The sequence below is a fragment of the Tribolium castaneum genome, chromosome 5, assembly GCF_031307605.1.
Source record: "Tribolium castaneum strain GA2 chromosome 5, icTriCast1.1, whole genome shotgun sequence".
Classification (NCBI taxonomy): Eukaryota; Metazoa; Arthropoda; class Insecta; order Coleoptera; family Tenebrionidae; genus Tribolium; species Tribolium castaneum.
In genome coordinates, this window is record NC_087398.1 from 14,045,498 (window position 1) to 14,066,168 (window position 20,671).

Consider the following 20,671-nt stretch of genomic DNA (forward strand, 5'->3'; position numbering starts at 1 on the left):
TAATAATATTAAATAGTTATTTTGTATTATCTTCCAAGCAGAGTAGTTAAGATTGACTAAAGTAATATTTTATAACAGTGCAGTTGACGACAGAAAATGATTCGCAAGTTAGGGTTTCTTTGGGCTTGCTTCAGCTTAGGCCCCATGTCTGCTCATGGTAACATCTGTTCTGAAAAGTGAGACGAAGTGAGCAATAAACATCTTTTTTACTGCAGACTAATCATTTTCTGGCCCCATTGCATTGTTGTCATGAAATATTACTTTAGTATATCTCCACAATTTCGCTTGGAAGAAAATAATGTTTGTCAGTTTAGGACGAAGCATAAAGGGTATTGGATGCGGAATCTTAGGCGAAAACATAATATTGAAAAAGGCTAACAGGACTTACTATTTTTACAATAATAATTCTCTCTATACCTACTGTTAAAAAACATGAGAAAGTGTTTATCGATGATTTTTTGTAATAATACATATTTTGTGACTCTACATTACATAAAAATTGATTATATTATTTTATAACCATTACGACCTGTAAACAGCTGTGGATGTATGGTGTGCAAGTTTAAGGATTTACAGGGATTTCGGGGATGTACTGGGAGTTTACCTTTATCTATAAATTTACACCACTGCGCAAGCCCAAAAGTTAAGACGCATGTCACCTGATTTCTAATGCTCTTGTGTAAATAAAACAAACTGAAGATTTATATTTCGTTTTTGAGTTAGGAGTGGTTTTATTTTAAAAACCTAAACCTAAAACGTTTAATTCTTAAACCAATTTAATTTAACAAAGGAGCATATCGATTAAGGGTAGTTTTTGACGAGTAGGTACTTGGAGTTTGTTTTGAAATTTCCCTTCACAGTAACCCACTAGTTTTTTGTTTAAATTAAATTGACTCTAAATCAGATATGTAGTACTACTATTAGAGTTCAAAATTGCAAAAATAAAACATCCCCCAATATATAAACGAATCGATAATCTTTTTTCACGGTTTGATAAGGTTTTTTGCAAGTTTTCAAAACTGTTACAAAACGTAGGGGATTTCATTTAAAATTTTGAAATAAGGGTAGCTAACAGCAGAGGTATAAAAGCTAAGGCGTTTGCACAAGGTACAGGAAGTATGGTGTTTAAGTTTAGATCTGCTGTTTATCCCTCGGATCATTATAAATTATAACACAGAATTCTTAAATTTTCTTTTAATTTTAATTCTAAGGCATATGCAATTTATAACTAAATAAATATTATTAAAATCAAGTATATGCAGTAACAACTGGGGACTTTTTCAAAGGTTGTGTCACGTGATACCTACGTCAGACACGATGTGAAGCCGTGACGTAAAGTTTCAAGAAAAAACCATGTGACCCACTTTTCCTTCCTCTCCCCTACACCAAACGCTGAACTCCAGTCAAGTTACATTAACATCAGCGCCCCCAACGGCAAATATTATAAATACAGTGGAAGTGTTGTGAATGTGATGCATTCTCTACTATCGATAATGCTGATTTTTCATCAATAATGAGCTTTTCCAATGAAAATTAAGCTAGACGGTGAGTAAAACCCCTTGCTACGACGATGTTTTCCAAGTCAGTCGCTCCAAACATGTGTAGAGCTAACAGAAAGGGTTTTATTCTAGGTTATGTAAATAAGAGCGAAGAAGTGTAGCGAGTTGCCGAAAGCCGGCTTTAGTGCTGAAAAGTGGCCGAATTTTCCTCCGAGCCCGCAATGAACCGCTTTCCACGGCTGTAAAACGCGCATTTCCCTTCCATTGTGCATCGAGTTCAAGTCGTTTGTAACCAAACAATACCAACTGTGCATTTGCTAGATCACTATAACCCACGACAATGTCCGAAAGCGAGCAGCTCGACCTTGCGCCGCCCCCGCCGCCGCCGCCGGAAGCCGAACCGCCCGCTCCACCTCCCGAGGAGCCCCAGAACGGCGACGACAAGCCCCCAACGCCGCCCGAGGAGCCCCCACCGCCAAGTGAGTCCCCTGACGACACCAGCACCCCCAAAACCAGCCGCGAGCTCAAATCCATTCTCGCTTTGTCTAAAGAGGCGAAGCTAGACACCAATCTGTCAACAAACAGACGCAAAACGCTAGACAAAGTCAAGGGCACGCCGAAAAAATCACCCAAAATGACGAGTTTTCCTGTTACAGCCGAGAGCGAGCTGGAAAATTACGACGTGAAAATCGACGAGAAAAAAGCGAAGAAACGAAAATCGAGCTTCGGAGGCGAAAGCGGGGCAGAGGGCGCCACCGCCGATGAGGCAAGGAGGGGGCTGCAGTTTTATAACAACGATTTTATCATGGCAAGGAAGGTAAGGCGGCTCAGAAATACACAAATTGTGTTCAAACTAGTGCTCATTTGAGCTATAAACAAGAAAAGTGGACGCAAGTGTTTGTAAAAAACGCCAACTTGTCACGATCGTGCGAGTGATAGTTGGCTGTGATTTGTTTTTCACACGTTGCACAAACTGTTCAAATGTCAACAAAAAAATATATTTTTACAATTAAATGGTGCTTGAAGCCTTTCTTGCCGTTTCCAGCAAAAGGCCCTGATCTAAAACAGGTTTCATTAACGTTGTATTACACAAAAAGTGTTATTACAGTTGTTGTCTCGAGTACAAGGTTGTAAATATACACCAAGCGCATGTTGGCATATTTTAGTTGTGTAAAATTAACAACTGTTTTTTAGATACTGCGCTAATATTTTACGTCACGTATTATGATAAGTAAAATTACAACTTTTTGTAAAATAGTTCATTCAACAAAAACGTAGATCTTCACTAATTTTAGATTATTTTGTGGTATGTAAGAACTTTGCCAATCACGTAACAAGTGACATCTACATTATTTTTATACAGAGTGTCTATAAAAAACATAGATGGATACTCTCTGTTTCAAAACTACGGAAGTGCCGCCGTTGCATTTTACCGAATTATTTGTTTTAATAAGTATATAAATTGCATTATGGTCCGGTTCAAACATTTAGCAACAGCTGTCAATTTTTAAAACTAATTTTCGCTTTGAATTCTCTTGGCTCTATCGCTGGGATTCTATTTAACACTGAATTATTTCACAGAAACTCTCAATTTGTGCTCTATTCTACTAAAAAAAATGCAAAGGCGCTGTTGCCATTTTCTACTAAGAACTGAAATGAGACAGCTATTAATTTTTTGAAGTGCAAATGAATAATTTATAAGAAGAGAAAATGTGACGTTGGTATTTCCATAGTTTTGAAACGGAGAACAAGTGATATGAAAATTTTAGAAATATGGTTTTGATGTATTTAATGAAATGACTGCACACTTAAAATTAACCAATTTAACACAAAATAACACGGAAACACAGAAAGTTTTAATTTGACTATAACTTTAAAATAGCAAGTAGACTAGAATCATATTCATCCCGTCACCTAATAGAACAAATGATAGTTGTACCTGAACAAAAGCACTTTACGACTATTAATGAAGCTCTCAGGTTTTTGAAAATTCTACCTTCAAGGGGGTTAAACAGGGGCTAAATTTTATATAAAAAATCTTTTTTTTTTTAATTTGAACTATGGAAAATTAGTATTTGGGCTTTTGCTTAAAAATGAAAAACTTGTTTTAGGTTTTTTGGAAATTCCACTTGTAGAGGGTTCAATATGAAAATTCGACATTTTTGAAGATATACAAGGTGTTTACGAAGTTGAGATGTTTCTTTTAACACGAGGCTCTATGCATTATTCTTCATAGTTTTAGCCTAAATCGTCTTAATAAAATGTTTTTATTAACGGAGATAATGTTAAGTTTTTCTAAAATTTTGACTCCGGTCTTGTCTAAAAATTTCGGGCACTTTTAACATTTCATTGTCAAGAAGGATAGGGAATTACACACGTTTATGTCAGCGAAACGTCAAATGTGTCCGAAACTTTTTGCTCGCCATCGTACTATTTAGGCCTTCGGTAAAAAATGAAGAAACACATGTTTCATTCTTTTTAAAATTTTAATCTTCAGGCATCTTCCAGGGGGGTTAAGTATAAACGTTCTAAAGCGACACCTCTATTAGTTTATTATGCACCAAATACAAATAAGAGAGTCACAAATTACAAAACTGTACAAAAATCCGTATGGCGCCAGTGACACAACCGCCATATTCCAGCGATCGCAGCGCCCCCGTCGGTCATGTTCTTCGCTTAGGGGTGGAATTTTTAAAAAAGCATGAAACATGTTTTTTTTTCATTTTTTATATGACAGTGTCATAAAAAATGCCATTTTAATTCAAACTTGATCACCTTTTTTAACCCCCTTGTGGAATGATTTTTCAAAATAATCTATTAGCCGTTTCAAAACTATAAAAATGCCAACGTCGCATTTTACCGAAATATTTTATTAATTAAGATTGATAAAATTGTAGAATTGTTATTAATGATTAGATCTCTCATTGAAAGTATAAATTACGTTAGCTATTAGGTTTTTGAAGTGTATGAATAATTTATAACAGCTAATTTTGAGAGAAAATGCTACGTTGGCGTTTTTATAGTTTTGAAACCGTTAATATAATGTAATGATAATAATTTTCAATTTATTTAATATGTAAATTTTTACAGCTAATAAAAAAATAATTGAATACAAAGTACTTAATCAGATTACATTGTAATTAGTTTAAAATGCAATTACATTATAATCTGATTTTGCCCATCTCTGGATAGATTTTCACAAATTAAATAAAATGAAATGTGCATTTTTGTGACTTTTGTATATTTGGGTGCGAACACTAGGCGCAGGTCTCGTAAAGTTGTGGGAAACACCTTGTATATTTATTACAAGACAGCATGCCATACACCGACATATACCTTATGGACCTGAACTTACTTAAAATAAAATATTCTTCATCTAATGTAGTAGGGATCAGTGTTTTATTTTCTCATGTTTTATTGCAGCCCAACAAAGACATCTTTTGCTGGCGCTGTCACCACGATGGCGTCCAAGTGGCATGCGAGACGTGCCCCAGGGCGTACCATCTTAGGTGTCTCAAACAGACAATCACAGATTTGGAGCACTGGCCATGTCCCGAATGTGTTGCGATACTTAAAGCTGAAAATACACAAACCAGGTAAAAAATGACTAAAAATTTTAATAATCACGCATTAATTCGTTCTTAAAGGTCGAAAGCTATGAAAGGAATGTCTCTCGAACACCTATGTAATTTGCTCAAATTTGCTGTGAAGAGGATGATACAATGCAATGGGGTAATATAATATTGTTTTGACTTGTGGTAAATGTTTTATATGTATTTTTTTAACAGTCTGAACCGTTTATTCATCCTGTCGACGAAAAACAGTTTCCTGAGTATAGAAATTACATTGTCCAACCCATGACTTTGACCATGTTGGAGAAGAATATTAAGGATAATGCGTATGGAAGCACGCAAGCTTTCGAGTCAGATGCTAAGTGGATTTTACATAACAGTATCATCTTCAATTCATGTTAGTATTTATTTTAGTTTTTATTTATTCACTTATCGGGTAAAATTTCTTATTTAAGTTTTTTGGTTCAGTTTAATTTAATCGAAATTGTAGTTTCTAGCTTATCCACGTTGTACATATGAAGACCACGCATATAATCTAAATTCCAGCCTTTCCAGATCAATCCAAGCTCACAACCGCTGCCAAAACAATCGTCAAAATTTGCAAACAAGAAATGGCCGAAATCGAAAATTGTTCCTCCTGTTACCTAAACGCCAACACGAAAAAACACACCTGGTTTGTGGAAGTCTGTCCTAAGCCCCATCTTCTCGTTTGGGCGAAACTCAAAGGATTCCCTTATTGGCCTGCTAAAGTCATGTCGATTAACTCAGCCGGTATGGCAGACGTTCGATTTTTCGGCGCCCATGACAAAGCCTGGGTCAGTGTTAAAGACTGCTACTTGTATTCTGTCAAAGATCCCAATTCGGGTAAACAAAAACGAAACGATATCATCGAATGCGTCAAAGAACTTGAGTTGTACGTGGATAATTTGCGAGAGATTTACGGACGAGTGAATTTCGCACCGTTTAAAACGCCACTTGAGGCTGACACACAGATGAGACAGTTGCAAGTGTTTTTGCCGAATTATAAAACTGACGGAAAGGAAATTGTGAAAAAGGCGAAAATCGAAAAGACTAAGGAAAGTGTAGGTGGTTCTGAAGGGGGTCACAGTGAGGAGAGTAGCGAAGAAGAGGAGAATGAAGAAGAAGAAGACGAGGAAGATAATAAGGCGAAAAGTTCGAATGGGGATAAGCAGAAAGAGGCGTCCATGACGAGAATCGACTATTGTGAAAGTCCCCCAGGTACGGAGTAATTTTAATTTAAGATGATTTATTCCGAGGCCCAGTTTCATAATACCTACTTTAAAGTTCCTTTGGTTAATGAATAGTTAAAAACTAATGTTCTTTTAAAGCAACTTAAAGTTATTCTATGTATTCTATGTATAAAAGAAAAATGTGTAAAATGGCTTATGTTATTCGTATTTGACAACTAATTTATGATATCATGCAAATAATTTGAACTTGAAATGAATAATCAAAAGTGCAGAAAAATCAAAAAATCTTTCTAAATTAGGAAGAAATTAGTTTGACAGAAAATAAAAAAAAATAAACATGTTATTAAATGCACAACAACTATTCAATAAAATTTCTCAGTACGAAAAGGTACTAATTTATTAAAGCTGATTGTCTTTGTAACATAATTACCAATTTCAGGAAAAAGCATGGTTATATGTGTTAAACGAATTTAACAGCAAAAGTTTGCACACATTTAATGTTAGAACAAATTAAATCAAAATTTGTTTCTACTTGTAATAGCAAAAGACAACGTAATTTATATTTTATTAGAAAGAAAGATAAAATTGTAGTAAAAGCTTTTACTGCTTTTTATTCATATTACCTTAAGTCTAAAAATTCTTCAAATTGGTGTGAATACAGGGTGTATCAGAAATACTTGTCTTACTTTTAACAGGTAACAAGGTAACAGAACTCAACAAATAAAACATCTTTTCTATTTGTAATTTTTCAATAGAAAATTCGCATATTTACTTAAAATTTAGAAAAAAATAACATACTGACACTTATACCCGCCTATGGGTACAAAAATAAAAGAACCAAACTATTTTCGTTTTGATAGAAACGGACAATTTAAACAAATTCAAACAACAATGAAAATTGTTGCTATGACTACAAACTAATTATTATTATTAAACACTGACTGACTCGTTTGCACAAAAAATGGAGGAAAACTGTGATAATTATAAAAAGGAATTTTGCAAAACATTGTTATTGTATTTGATGAGTTTTATTAGGTGGTAAAAATTAACACACGTATTTCTGATACACCTGTATACTCCGTAGAAATTAAAACTTATTCCAAATAAGAAACTCCTACATACAAAACCAAAGAAAACTTTTATAAGCGAAAAATAGAATTATCGAAAAAACGTTTAAAAAGGAAAACTATCAAAACCTAAAACTACGAATCTACCAAAGAACAACAACTACAACACAATGTGTAGAGAACGGAAAATATGCACGTCAATGAGGTCAAAATATGCAAAAATAAATTTACTTGCAAGAAATATGTGTACCAGCAATTCAATTTTTACGTTAAATACTTAAAAGATAAATTGTAAACAATCTATTTTATTATCAGTAGATAATGTGCCTTACTTAATGTAACAAAGAAACGATTTTTTGTTTTGGGATCTTTACATCTTACAAGTTAATTTAAACTTAGTTTGAAAATCATTTATTAGCACATTTATAAACACAGTCACGAATATGTTTTATAAACACATTAATTGAATTTAGAATAAAATGACTTAAGCCATTAGCAAATCTTAATTTCTGACATTTTGCGAAACTGATTCAAAGCATTGTAAAAGTTTTTCTTCAAAATATAAATAATCCAAATTGCCCTTATGAGTTGCGGTGCCGAAAAGGTTCAACCGGGTAAAAAGAGAGTTCCAGTATTGAGGATAAATAGTATAGAATTTATACAGGCTTATCTCATTGAAGCACCATTCTAATTTATAGAACGTTGAAAAATAATCCTCTCAGGGAGTTATAGACCTGGCGGTGTTTCTTGGTAGTGTTATTCACAAAAACAGTTTAAACAATTTTAAATTTGTCTTGAAAACAACAATTTTGCCTTTGATATTGCCTAAATATGCGAAATATGCAACTTTTTCCCAAAATATGCAGCCGACTGAAAATACGCAAATATATATGAAATGTGAAAAATACGTATGATCCGTCTTTTCACAATATGCTTCAAAATCTTATGAAAACTTTTAATTGGAATTATATTTCACATCTAAAGTCGGGCAAAATGTTCTGTAATTTGTTAATTACTAATAAGTAACTGATGAACGTGTTAATATAAATCGGTTGAAGGCTTGCAGTGGCCTTGGATACTCTTGTATTGAAGCGAAATACCTACAAAGTTTGCAACTGTTATTAATAAATTAGTCGTTGCATAAAACCTCAGTGTAACAACTTAATCGCTGGCACCTTTACCTCTAAATGCTACTTCTAAAAAGATACGTATGAGAAGAAAATACTTTTGTGTTATACCTGTTAGAACGTAATATATTCAGAGCTTCAGTAGTTTCCTAAAGAACATAAATGGTAGGCTTGGATAAACGAATGGAATATACATCGTCATTAATTTTAAAATAATTTTTCGTTTTTGCGGTGCATATTCTTCATACGAAGAAATTGAACTAAAAAACACTGAACACTTTCTTCATTTTGTGTAATTCAAATAACTAAAAAATTTAACGTTTGTTTAACTTACTTTAACGAATTAAAGGAGGATATTCCAGGTTTTAAAATTAAAGACACTTCATGCCAATTTTTTATTTTAAAACTGAAATCAATCAAACTAAAAAGTCATATTTAAAAGTAAAAGTTACTTTAAAATTATTGGGAAAATTGCGCAAATTTTTTCTTTATTTATTTTAATTTTTTTTTTCCTAGAAAAACCCAAACTGGTGGCAAAGCCAATTAAAACCATAATCATAAGAAAACGTTACTCAATCGATAATCATCAGGAAAACTCTGCGAAAATTGCACGAAAAGAGCTGAATAAAACCGAAACCACTCGATTGTCTTTAGATAATCATGTTAAACAAAATTCAACGCCTGAAAAGACAAATAGTGTTCACCAGGAAGACGAAAATACTTCGGGTCAAATCAAATTGCGGATAAGTGACGAGCTTATCAAAAAATTGGGTGATTTGGACGAAGACGGCAATGAAACGAAGAACGAAAATGAACCCGAGAAAAAGGAAAATGAAGAAAAGACAAATGAATGTGATGATAAAATTGAGGACGAAAAATCCGAAATAGAGATGAAGGATAAGTCTGAAGAAGAGAAAATCGAAGATAAAACGCCGGAAAAAACAGATAAATCTGATGACTTGAAAGTAGTTGAAGAAAAAAAATCAGAAGATGTTAAAGAACCAGATGTAACAATGGATTCAAGTATACGTAAAGATGATACTTCAAAGCAAGACGAAAGTAAGAAACGTAAACATGAAGAAACTAAAAGTAAGGAAGATGAACCAGAAGATGATGCGAGTATTTTTCCGCCAAATAAGATGGTAAAACTTGTACCTATCGAAAATATTTTGCAAAAAAAGGACATAGTCGAACCTCCGTCAAATAAACAAGAACAATTGATACTTTTGAAAGAAATACGAGTCGTTAAAGACGGTAAAGAAACTAAAGCCAAGAACCCAAAACCCGAATCAGACGATAAAACATCAAAAGAGCCTCCAATAAAAATCAAAAGCGAAATAGAATCAGACGACGACAGCGACGTCCAATACATGGAAGCGAAACGTCAATACTTGTCCGCTTTGAACATTTCCGAAAAACAAAAGGTCCCCACCAAACCTAAAGCACACGAAATCCGGACGAGATCGAAAACCGAAGAGAAAAAGAGCCGGAAAGAAGAAAACACCAACAAATCGAACGAAACGTCCAAAGAAATCTACATAAAGTCACTGTCGAAAATGCAAACACCCAAACACAAAGCACGAAAGTCGTTCCCGACCCCGAACTACGCCAAAAAAACAATCGTGGCGCGAAAAATCGTCCCGAAAACGACCCTCGACGACGAATTAACCATAGTCAACGCCACAACGTTGCAACCCACCGGAAACGTGATGATTTTACCGAAATTGCATTACACTAAACCTATAACTAGAGACTTGAGTAGTCCGCCGATGTTGACGATGTTGCCACGTCCGCAGGTCGATGCCCATAATACACAGGCGAAAAAAGCGGTCGAGGGGTCGCAGAATTACATCCCTCAGAACGAAGAGGAAGCTAGGAGTGGTGGCTTGATGTTGAATAATTTGTTAACAAGTCAACCGCCGCCACCGCCGGTTATTGATGTTGATAACCAGTCGAATTCGTTGGATTCTGAGTTGGGGGCGTTGAAGGAGATTCTCCCTGAGAATGTGTCGAAAGGTGTGAGTGAAATTCTGTGCCAACCGCCACCGAAATTAAAACCGAAACCTTTGGGGGTGTTGAATAGTGTGGTGGAGACAGGTGTGCCTAGTACGGCTGGACCGGTGGCGTCAAGGATCAATTCGATGGCTCAAAAGGTGGGTTAAATCACTTTTTCCACTAATGGCATAACTTGTAAAAAATACTTACAGGTATAGAAAATTGTTTATTTATGTTTTTTGAGTTACTCGTTACAAAACTATTGTATCACAATCTACGGATTACTAAAGGTTAGAATACGAAACGACATACAAATAAAACGTCCCCGTTCTCAATAGTTCCGTTAATGTCTATATTTAATAACGGTTAGCACAAGGCAAACAAAAAAATACAGGTAGATAGAAGATGAAATTCTCAATAGTAAGAGATAAAAATAATGCAAAAGTACAAGAAAAATGTTATGAAGAAAGGTGTCGAGAATTAAATTCCCTACAACCTGTCTTCAACCGTTTAGGTCCCAAAGCACTTCAAGCAATGGACTCGTTTCATTTTACCGGTGGTCAAAAATAGGAAAATTAATTTGAACCTAAACCCCTGAATATAGTGTCGCGGACGTTTTTTGTAGGAAATTGAGTTCCCTTCAACTTTGTTTCTTAGTTTTTTTTTCTTCAACAGTATTCTCTGCATTCTCGATAACACGGAACACAAATTGATAATTGCTTATAATTTTTTGCTCTAGAACTCGTACTGTTTTAAAAATCCAATTGTGATTTATCTGTATTTGTAGTTTTTTTTATACATTTACATATCTATTTATAAATGATTGTGGGATTGTAGTAGGTATTAAAAGTTTGCCGCTTCTTTAAAAAAAAAACGAACAATATTAGTATAAAATTTTGTTGTACTGGTTGCCTGAGTAGATAAAAATTTCATAGAAATAAAATAACTAAATGTGCAAAATTCTAATTCTAAAACCACCTAAAATCTTACACTGTTTTATAAGCAGTCCGTTTGTAGTTATTGAAATGACCGCACTCGTTCCACTCAAGTTGTCCTGAAAATATACTTCAAAAGAAATACAAAAAGTTATAATGTAAACAAAGTTAAATTACATTTAAAAATTTAACTTTTTTTATTAAATCTAAAGTATCTAAGATTCTTCCTTTAGCTTTAGTTTTTTCTTTGTTTTGTTTGTGAAGTATGTTTAAAAATTTACAAAAAAATCCATTCGAGTTAAAAGAAAAATCTAATTAGTATTGCTTCAGTTAGACCCTCTCTCATCACCATCAGGGATTTGACAACCAATTGACAAATTCATGTCTTACATGTTGTACTACTTTTAAACCTCATTTTTTTAATCAATTGTCAGTTCAAATTTTTTAAATTAAGGTGGAACCCTGTCACATTGCTAAAGGAACGAAACCTGGACGACTAATTTTAAATGAGCTGCCAACGTTGAAAAAATTTAACAATTGATTTTAATTCCGAATGGAGTTTAGCTCTAGTTACTCCTTTTGTTGCAACTATAAGCGGTTTCCAATTTGTCAATAATAAGGTGGTACAAAAAATATCTGATGAATATGTTATTAAATAAGCTTTTTACATAAATAAAGATTCCTGGTATCAGGTAAATGATTATTTTCAGGGTTTTGTTAAATCTTATAAGTTATATGTATAGTCAAATTTTATTCCAATGAGCAAAGTGAAGTAAATGTACCTATTAACTAATGCTGTAAGTGCTGTATTTAATTAAGAAAAAAATTCCGAAAACTGTAAAAGTTGGTGTTTTTTTAACATTATCTCCCTTCAACTATGAGTACTGAAGAGAAACTGAAATACACAGCGTACATAAATTATCGCAACACGGGTGGTTTTCTTAAATGATTTAGAAACTAAAAAATATATTTTTTTAAGTATAATAAGAATTCAAATAAAACAAAAAATGTTTGCAAAAAAATTTGTTTTTAATGACAAAAATTATTTTTTATCAAAAATTGTAATTCTAATTAGTGTTGGTCCATAAATTCTCCGTTTTTTTTTTTTTTTTTGAATAACACAATAGGTATCACTCACTATAGACGTCATCTAATATTTGAAATTAATATTTATAATAAACTTTTTATTTGTGTACGAACAACTAGATGCGGAAAGAAACTGTGGGTACTACTGAATTCAGGAGACATTAGATATACAAAAACACCTTTCAAAATTAAAACAACGCTCACAAAATTTTTATATGTCGGCCTGTGTTATTATTTTATAACAGTTAAATGTTTTATTTTGGAGGTCAAGAAATATTTGAATATACTCAAGAGCTCAAGAGAACAGGAGAACAGAAATTAAAAACATAACACGTAATCAGGAATAAAGATTGTGCAAACACTTTAATGAAAAAAATATAAAAAAGTAATATTACCCATTATAACGCTGCCAATACGGTTGAAGATATAAAAAAGTGTAAGGAACAAAGTTGTATAGAATGAAATTTCTTATAAAAAAATCAGTGACACCATACTTCTACTGCCTTCAACGATTTAGGTATAAATTAATTTTCCGATATTGGTGAAATGAAACGAAATCGTCGCTTGGAGCTTAAACAGTTGAAGATAGAGATACTTGTGTGGCCTCGCGGAGTTTTAATTTAATCGTCTACAACTTTATTCCTAACATTTTTCTTCTACCTTTAACCGTATTCGTAGCCTTTTGAAAAATATGGAACGAAGCGCATTTTTTTTTCATGTTTCTCCTGATAATTATTTCCCACATTTTCAATTCATTTACAACAAATTGCTTTTGTGGGAAATTGTGTTTTCCAAACAAGTTTTGATGGATTTGTTTGCTTTCAGCTTACTGATTACTTTCGGGGATTGTTGGTTGAGACGATTGGTGATCTGGGCAAGAGTAATAATCCGGAAGCGACGATAAGTACCTTGAAGTATGAAATTGAGGAGTTAAACCATAAACACAGTATTGAATTGTCTGAGATCAGGAGAAACGTATCGATTGTGTTGAAGGATATCCAGAAAAGCGTAGTGGAAGAGAGGGAGCGGATTATCAACGAGACAAAGGCGAATTGTGAGATGGAAATGATGAAGAGAGTGGAAGAAGCCAAATCGAAACAGTGGTATGTAGTCGATATATTGCTACGAAAATTTAAATTTTCATGAATGGTTTTTTCTAGGTGTGCCAATTGCTCAAAAGAAGCCCAGTTCTACTGCTGCTGGAACACCAGCTACTGTGATTACCCATGCCAACAGAAGCACTGGCTGAAACACATGAGTAAATGTACTCAAAACGTTGGCCAAAATCAGACATCAACAACACCCGTCCGGCAGACATCCCAACAACTTGTATTAACGCCGACGGCGGCGCCGAAATTCGGGGTACTTATCACAAACAAAAGCAAAAGATAACCCACACTAACAAATAAACACTTCCAGGCTTTATTCGCCAAACCGCAGAAAGTTTACCTTAAAAGGACAAATGCACCGTTTAAGGTAAATCGACACAAACAAAACCAAAGTTGTATTAATGTTTTCCTTAATAGCAAACACCTGGAAGCCACATAACTCTCGTCGAGTCCACCCCAGGAAACTTCGAACTGTTGGGAAGCGGCCCCATAGCTGTCAACGGCAAAATCCTAGCGAGCACATCAGTGATTGAAAAAATCAAGAGTGGTAATATAGTGACAGTTACGGCGCCCTCTGGACCCACAAACACACAGTTAACGAGTGCGAATCAAAAAGTAAATACGGTTGCGAAAAGTACTGCCAGTTCTTCAGATAGTGAACATTGAATTATGTGTGATTGAACTAAGACTGCCAAATGGTTTTTTCACGTTCGTGTTTCTAAGATCTGATATTACAAAGTTGTTTGTAGTTCGTCATAGAACTTATGGTGTAAAAACAATTATTTAGTTATATGTTAACTCTTTTTATAACATGAGTACACGGTTACTATCACTTTTTTTATTTAGTGTATTATGTATGTGAAGTTAAATAAAACAGCTTTATATTTTGAATTGAGATACATTACGGTAGAACCCATGTACTCTTGCTACGAGTTGTCCAGCTGATCTTACATTTTTCGGAGTACTGAATGTTTTCAACTCAATCACATCCTACATCAATTGCCGACTAAATGCAAAATTCACTCTGACAATGAGTTAGTTATAACATTTGAAGGGCATTTTTCTTTATCTGGCTTTATTATAACTGTAAATATTTAATGCCATATTATGCTGTGCAAATCATAATTCACGGATAAAAAGGAATTTTAGATTTACAAAAAGCAAAGAGAGAGTTTTGCATCTGATTTATGTAAATAATTGTAATGATCTAAATACTTATTTAATTAAAGCAAACCGAAATTAATTAAAACAATTAAAAAATGATTAAGCAGCAGATAGGGAAAATGTTGAAACAAATTTTCACATGATGTCATCCTACTGTTTTAAGTGACAAACCAAAAAGTGGGTTTTGCGCTAAACTCAAAACTTTTATACAGTGTGATTCTTAAGGCCCGTCCGGAGCAAGCTCGACCTTCAGAATTTTACGACACTGGTTCAACTGTCAAGTTGGAATCGGCAGCAATCTTAAAAGGCACCCTATTACGAGCGCATAATTTACAACACCCTAACCGCTGGTACCATTTATTCAGAATTTTACGTAGGCGACTGACTTGCCGCATTTTCAACTCTCAAACGTAATTTTTTAAGTTTGTAACCAATCGTGTATTAGCAATATTATCTTGTAGTTCTATTATTTATAATAGGTACTCATTGCAATTTTAATTTAGTTTAAAACTAAACGAACAACACTCTAAAACTAATTAAAAAATATAGACAGAAGAAAAATAAAACTCCGAAACTCGAAATGTCAGAGAAATCTACGGAACAATGTTTCGAAGGCAAATGATTTTCACTCACTTGTACTTGCATTTATATGAAAAGGGTTGTTGAGTGTATTTGCTTGACCCATATAACAGACCAAACCAATATTAATTTCCCAAAAATAGGAGTTTAGGAAGTTTACCAAAATCAGTTCTTTACTGAAAACTTGATAAAATGCTCTAAAAACGTAAAAGTAACAAAATTTCCAATTTTTCTCACTTATCATAAAACGTGGTAAATTTAACTAAATAGATCAAAGTGACATCATATTTAAAAAAAATACAAAATACATCAATTCTCAGCTTAAAATAATATAATTTTCCACGTAATTAGGTCGCGGTATCATGGAAGCGATGTACTTTTCTAATTGTGCCGCCTAAGTTTTGAACCCAAGGGCTGCCAGTGACTCTTGTGCGTCCAGGTACACAAATTCGAGACAATTAATCGTTTTTCCTAGAAAAGAGGTGACAAAAACGTTTTTACAGGAAACTCGCTGGATTATATACCTGGTTTGTTACTCCGTTCCCCAAATATTTAAATATTTATTTATCACCGGAGTAATTAATGACTGACCAATATTATTTCAAATGCATTCTCATCAATAAAATTTCGTCCTTCGTACCAGAAATAAAAGCAAAACATTTATTTATGTACCTTGTATTTTTAAGGAAATCACAATTCTCATTTATTCAAAAGAATGTTTATCCCAAAGAAATTTTAAAATATCTTAAATCTTCTCTTATAAATCTAGCCATGTATTAGACATCTGTTTGCATCGTCAGGGGTGATCATAAATTATGTTTGAAGTCCGGGTCTAATTGTTTGCGGTTACTTTTTATGGGAGAGTTGTAAATTATCTATTGCTCACTCGATTTTAGATTGCAAATAAGGCTACCTCTGTGGAGGTGTTATTTACAAACATTTTTTCATCGGACTTATTATCGGGATAAACAACAAGAAATTTATTGGCCATTTAAAAAATTCGAAAAAACCTCTTAAAATGCGTTTTCTAGAAATCTTTAACTTAAGTCAAATTTTCTCTACCTTTATTAGAGTTTGTAGGTGACCTATCACCTATCTAAAATGGCCGATAAACAGGAAAAAATAATCTCTTTTACATGATACCAAGTTTATGAAAATATGTTTGATAGTTTTTGAGGTACAGCGGTAGTCATTTACATTGGAACTCCCATAAGAGATTTCACTCCGGACGGCTCTTAAATAGGCCGAGAAACTTCTATTACTATTTTCGTAATAAAAATATTTAAATTTATGTTGGAGATCAAACATACGCCACTGATATGCTCCTAAGTAGTATAAGCACAGTTAGTAGAAAGCAAGATATTCATTTGATAACAATATACTTGACCAAGGCAACAATGATCACTATGTATTACCGACAATTATGATAAAAACGAGCACATTTTGTTCTAATACAATTAATTGAAACTCAGGAGCGCCGTAAGTGGCACGGATTAAAGGGATTTCTACCCCTACGAAATGAAAGCGCTAATGTGCTGCAGATCGTCTCTACTTATCCTTGGAAAGTTGTGATGAAATTGTGTCGGTCTATTTAAAAATTAGCCTGTATAGTTTTATTCTATTAAAAAATGAATTTTATAAAAAAACAAAGAATCATGAAATTACTGTTCAAATTCTAAATATTAAACCGCGGGTAAGCCATTTTTCGAATTTTTGGCAAGGAGTGAGTTTTGCATTTAGCCTGCTCACATTAAAAAAACATTTTTTTGTTTTTTTATTCTAAAGAACAACAGCGTCATTACCGGTATTATCTGGCGCAAAATCTTCAAGAACAATAATAAAAAATTTGCTTATCGTTATCAATAACAATCCGTTTGCGTTAATGTTACACATTTATTTTCAATTTTGGATAACGTCTTCTAAAAGTTTTTTCGTGTTCTGTTCAGGTGGCAAGAAACAATACAATCAACTTATCGTTTATTTTTAATTATTATAAAGGTCAACAATGCACTCGAGCTACATATAATAACAAATATCCCAACAAAAATATTTAGCCCTTTAATTGAAAAGTCACTCCGTTTGTAGATAGCGCATAGGTTTGCAGTATATTATAAGAACTTTCATTTTTGAAATTCATTTGTTGCTTTAAACATGAAACGTTTCGCAATTTTGGCGGTGTGTGTCCTTTTTGGACTTGCTGCAGCTGAGAGTGAAGGTATGTTTTTTATGATAATTGCTAATAATAAAGAACTTATTTTAGTTGAAGCTTTAATTTTGATTTTTCATATTTAAATTTTTAGTGGAAATGCGAGTGTGGCAAATTTTGAGCTCACGGGTTTGCAGGGCTTTCAAGTGCCTTATCTGCACCTTGCAGTGGTAGGAATGCAACTCAATTTTACTTTTGTTCTACCTTCTATCAATCTGTTTACGGACTACAAGGGTGACCTTCTTGTCGCAAATTTGGTCCCGTTTTACGGAGCTGGCAAAGCCAAGTAAGCATTTATAAAACTTAACCATTTGGTTATTAATTCTCTTAACAGTGTTCACATTTTGAACGCTGAAATTCAAGGAAGTGCACAAACCGATCTTAGTAATGGAATTTCGCTCAAAAATCTCCGCATTCAACTTTACGTCGAGTCGGCAACTGTGAGCATTTTTTATAATACAGACTTAAAGTAATTAGGTTCTTTCAGTTTGACATTCATGGAGCTCTAAACAACGAAGACTTCAGCCAAATTTTGAGCGCTCTTTTGAATGACTTGGTGCCTTCGTTTATTGATAATCACCAACAAGTTATTTCTGATATTCTTAGTCCCATCATAGAAGGGCTTATCAACGCTATTTTGAATGGAGGTGGTTCATCGACACCTGGGCCAACCACCACCCCATAAAAGAATTTGCTACTGCTGAAATACATATTTTTAACTTGGATTTTTGTTTATTAAAATCGAAAAAAGTAAACAGATTTGTTTCTCTGGCAATTTTTCTAATTAATTTATGTACCTATGAGTTTTTTTATTCTAATTAGTCCACACTGATTAACAAACTCAATTTATAAAATGCGCCTCATGTCTTTTAATGTCTTTTTAATAGGTAAAATTAAAATATTCTCAAAAATTTTGAAGCAAGTAGTTAAAGCACTCTTTTGAGTGGAAAACTTGATTTAAAATATGAGATAAACTTATCAACTTAAACATAAATCTTTCTGTTTTTAGTTGCAAAACTACAACCCTTAAGAATTAAGAATGAATTAGATTTGTATTAAAAACAATTCGAAAAAATATTACGCCTACTTCTTTATTAGAAAAAATAATAGGTAAAATGGGATTTCTTAAAAAAACGTGTCTGTTTCTTCAATCAGCTTAAATGTCATTAAAAAAGCCGGTTTACAAAACATTTTAATTGCAATTAAATTTTAGTCGCGTCAATGCATTATAAATGGCAACTTAATTTGAATTAGTTTAATTTTAAATTAAATCTTAATTTCGCTTTTTGTAAACCGGTCCTAAGAAGATTAAAAAATACTTTATTCTAGTTAAACCCAAAAACTATAAGATATAATTGTTTCTTATCAAATTGTTATGGTGACTACTTTTAACTGATCATTAAAAAATGTTTGTCACTCACTTTTTGTGGAAAAAGTACAGATAACAGTGATGTTATCTAATCCAAAACTTTTTTTTGAAATATTTTGGATCTTATTTAGCATTGTAAAAAAGTATATTTGTTCTTACAGAATCCGAAAGGTTTATTTTGTGTGTGAATACAAACTCTATCTGTTACTAGCAGTGCCTTATAATTTGTAATATATTGTTGGTTGCATACACATTTGATGATCTATTAAATTAGGGTAAATTGTAAATTGTCAACCCCCATTTTTTTATCGTAGACCGACATTGGAAATGAATTGCGATCAATAATTTAATCAAGAAAACCTATACTTTTATTAAACACTAACATTTTAAAATAAACAAAACTTTTCACTTTTTGTTACACAGTGTAATCAAATATTCAAACATCAAAAGAGGAATGATGGGATTGAGTATCTCAACTGTAAGAGGTGTTATATGAAGAATTATTGTTTCTGAGCTTATTTGACAAACATGGCAAGGTTTTTTGTAGAAAAAAGTAATTCCGACTTAAAGTCGTTTAAATATCTTTGGGCCAAATCACTTATAGTTAGTGAGTCATCTCACCCTGGCTCTATTATGTTGTATTCAGGGTGGTGAACCAAAATTACATTTTTTTAAATGAAACACCCTATATATTTTTGCACAATTAAATTCCACACAAAAAAATAATGTAACTTTGTATAAATTATTATAGGTCTATCTCTTTTCGTTTCGGAATTATTCAAATTTTCGTTATAAAATTTTTTTTAATCACTACGAAGTCGTCAATGATTATTTTCCGACAAATTTGCCACAGAAAAACTCAAAATACCTTGCAATCTTAGCAAATAGTAGCCTTTTCCTTGAAACACGTACATAGATAATGTACAGGCTGTGCCAAAACACAAAAAGTTGAATAACTAATTTTTATCAAATGGAACACCATATATTTTTTTAGACGTATCGATAGCATTTTGCATAAGCTTTCTAATGGTACAGGGTTTGCATAGCAGATTAAAAACATTTTTCGAGATTTTTCAAAAAAAATATTTTATTACAAGAAAATTTGTTATCTTTGAATTTGATAAGTCAAATGGTAAGTTATTTTTTGACATGAACTAATATGACTAATTACATTAGTACTTTTATTATTACTTGACACATAAATGAATTTTACTCATCAAGAATTAATAACAAAATAAATGAAAAAAAAGGAAAAAATTTTGAACACTAAAAATATTTCTAATTTCCTATACAAACCGCATATCGTTCGAGATCTTATAAAAATGCTATCGATACGTTTAAAAAAATATATAGTGTTCCATTTGAAAAAAATGAGTTATTCAACTTTTTACGTTTTGACACACCCTGTACACTGCCTGCGTGTTTCAGACTATTTCCTAAAACTACAGGATATTCTAAATTTTCTGTTGCAAATTTATCGGAAAATAGTCATAGGCGACTTCGCAGTGATTTTTCAAAAATTGTTCTTTTTTATAACGAAAAGTTGAATCATTCCGAAACGAAAATAGATAGACCAATAATAGCTTATATAAATTTAGATTATTTTTTTGCCCAGAATCTAATTATGTAGAAATATATAGGATGTTCCATTTAAAGAAAATATACCTTTGGTTCACCAGCCTGTATACAACACCCTGTGTATAATGAAAGTATTTTTAATTTATGGACTTCAAGTCGATCTATCGGATAATG

General features: G+C 32.9%; 1 protein-coding gene across 5 annotated transcripts; it reads left to right on the forward strand.

The window, feature by feature from the left end:
• The first annotated feature begins 1,329 nt into the window (after positions 1 to 1,329).
• On the forward strand, positions 1,330 to 18,305 carry Zmynd8 (Zinc finger MYND-type containing 8). 5 transcript variants are annotated; one of them, XM_008201088.3, is made up of 15 exons: positions 1,331 to 1,545; positions 1,632 to 1,978; positions 2,156 to 2,316; positions 4,923 to 5,095; positions 5,147 to 5,231; positions 5,288 to 5,468; positions 5,618 to 6,310; positions 8,993 to 10,629; positions 13,318 to 13,595; positions 13,653 to 13,854; positions 13,912 to 13,968; positions 14,019 to 17,559; positions 17,645 to 17,836; positions 17,885 to 17,990; positions 18,038 to 18,305. In XM_008201088.3, exons 2-12 carry the CDS (start codon positions 1,840 to 1,842, stop codon positions 14,265 to 14,267), a joined length of 3,855 nt encoding a protein of 1,284 aa, XP_008199310.1. In that variant the 5' UTR covers positions 1,331 to 1,545; positions 1,632 to 1,839; the 3' UTR covers positions 14,268 to 17,559; positions 17,645 to 17,836; positions 17,885 to 17,990; positions 18,038 to 18,305. The 5 variants fall into 5 exon arrangements, with proteins under 5 accessions (XP_008199308.1, XP_064212788.1, XP_008199307.1 ...); XM_008201086.3 differs by having other exon boundaries at positions 1,330 to 1,545; positions 1,619 to 2,316; XM_064356718.1 differs by having other exon boundaries at positions 1,330 to 1,545; positions 1,632 to 2,316; positions 17,605 to 17,836.
• The last annotated feature ends 2,366 nt before the right edge of the window (positions 18,306 to 20,671 follow it).

Coding starts and splice junctions, on each gene's coding strand:
- Zmynd8 (XM_008201086.3), top strand. CDS start 1,840: ATGTCCGAAAGCGAGCAGCTCGACCTTGCGCCGCCCCCGCCGCCGCCG. Junction 10,630..13,317: donor TCAATTCGATGGCTCAAAAG/GTGGGTTAAATC, acceptor GTTTGCTTTCAG/CTTACTGATTACTTTCGGGG. Junction 13,855..13,911: donor CGGCGGCGCCGAAATTCGGG/GTACTTATCACA, acceptor AAACACTTCCAG/GCTTTATTCGCCAAACCGCA.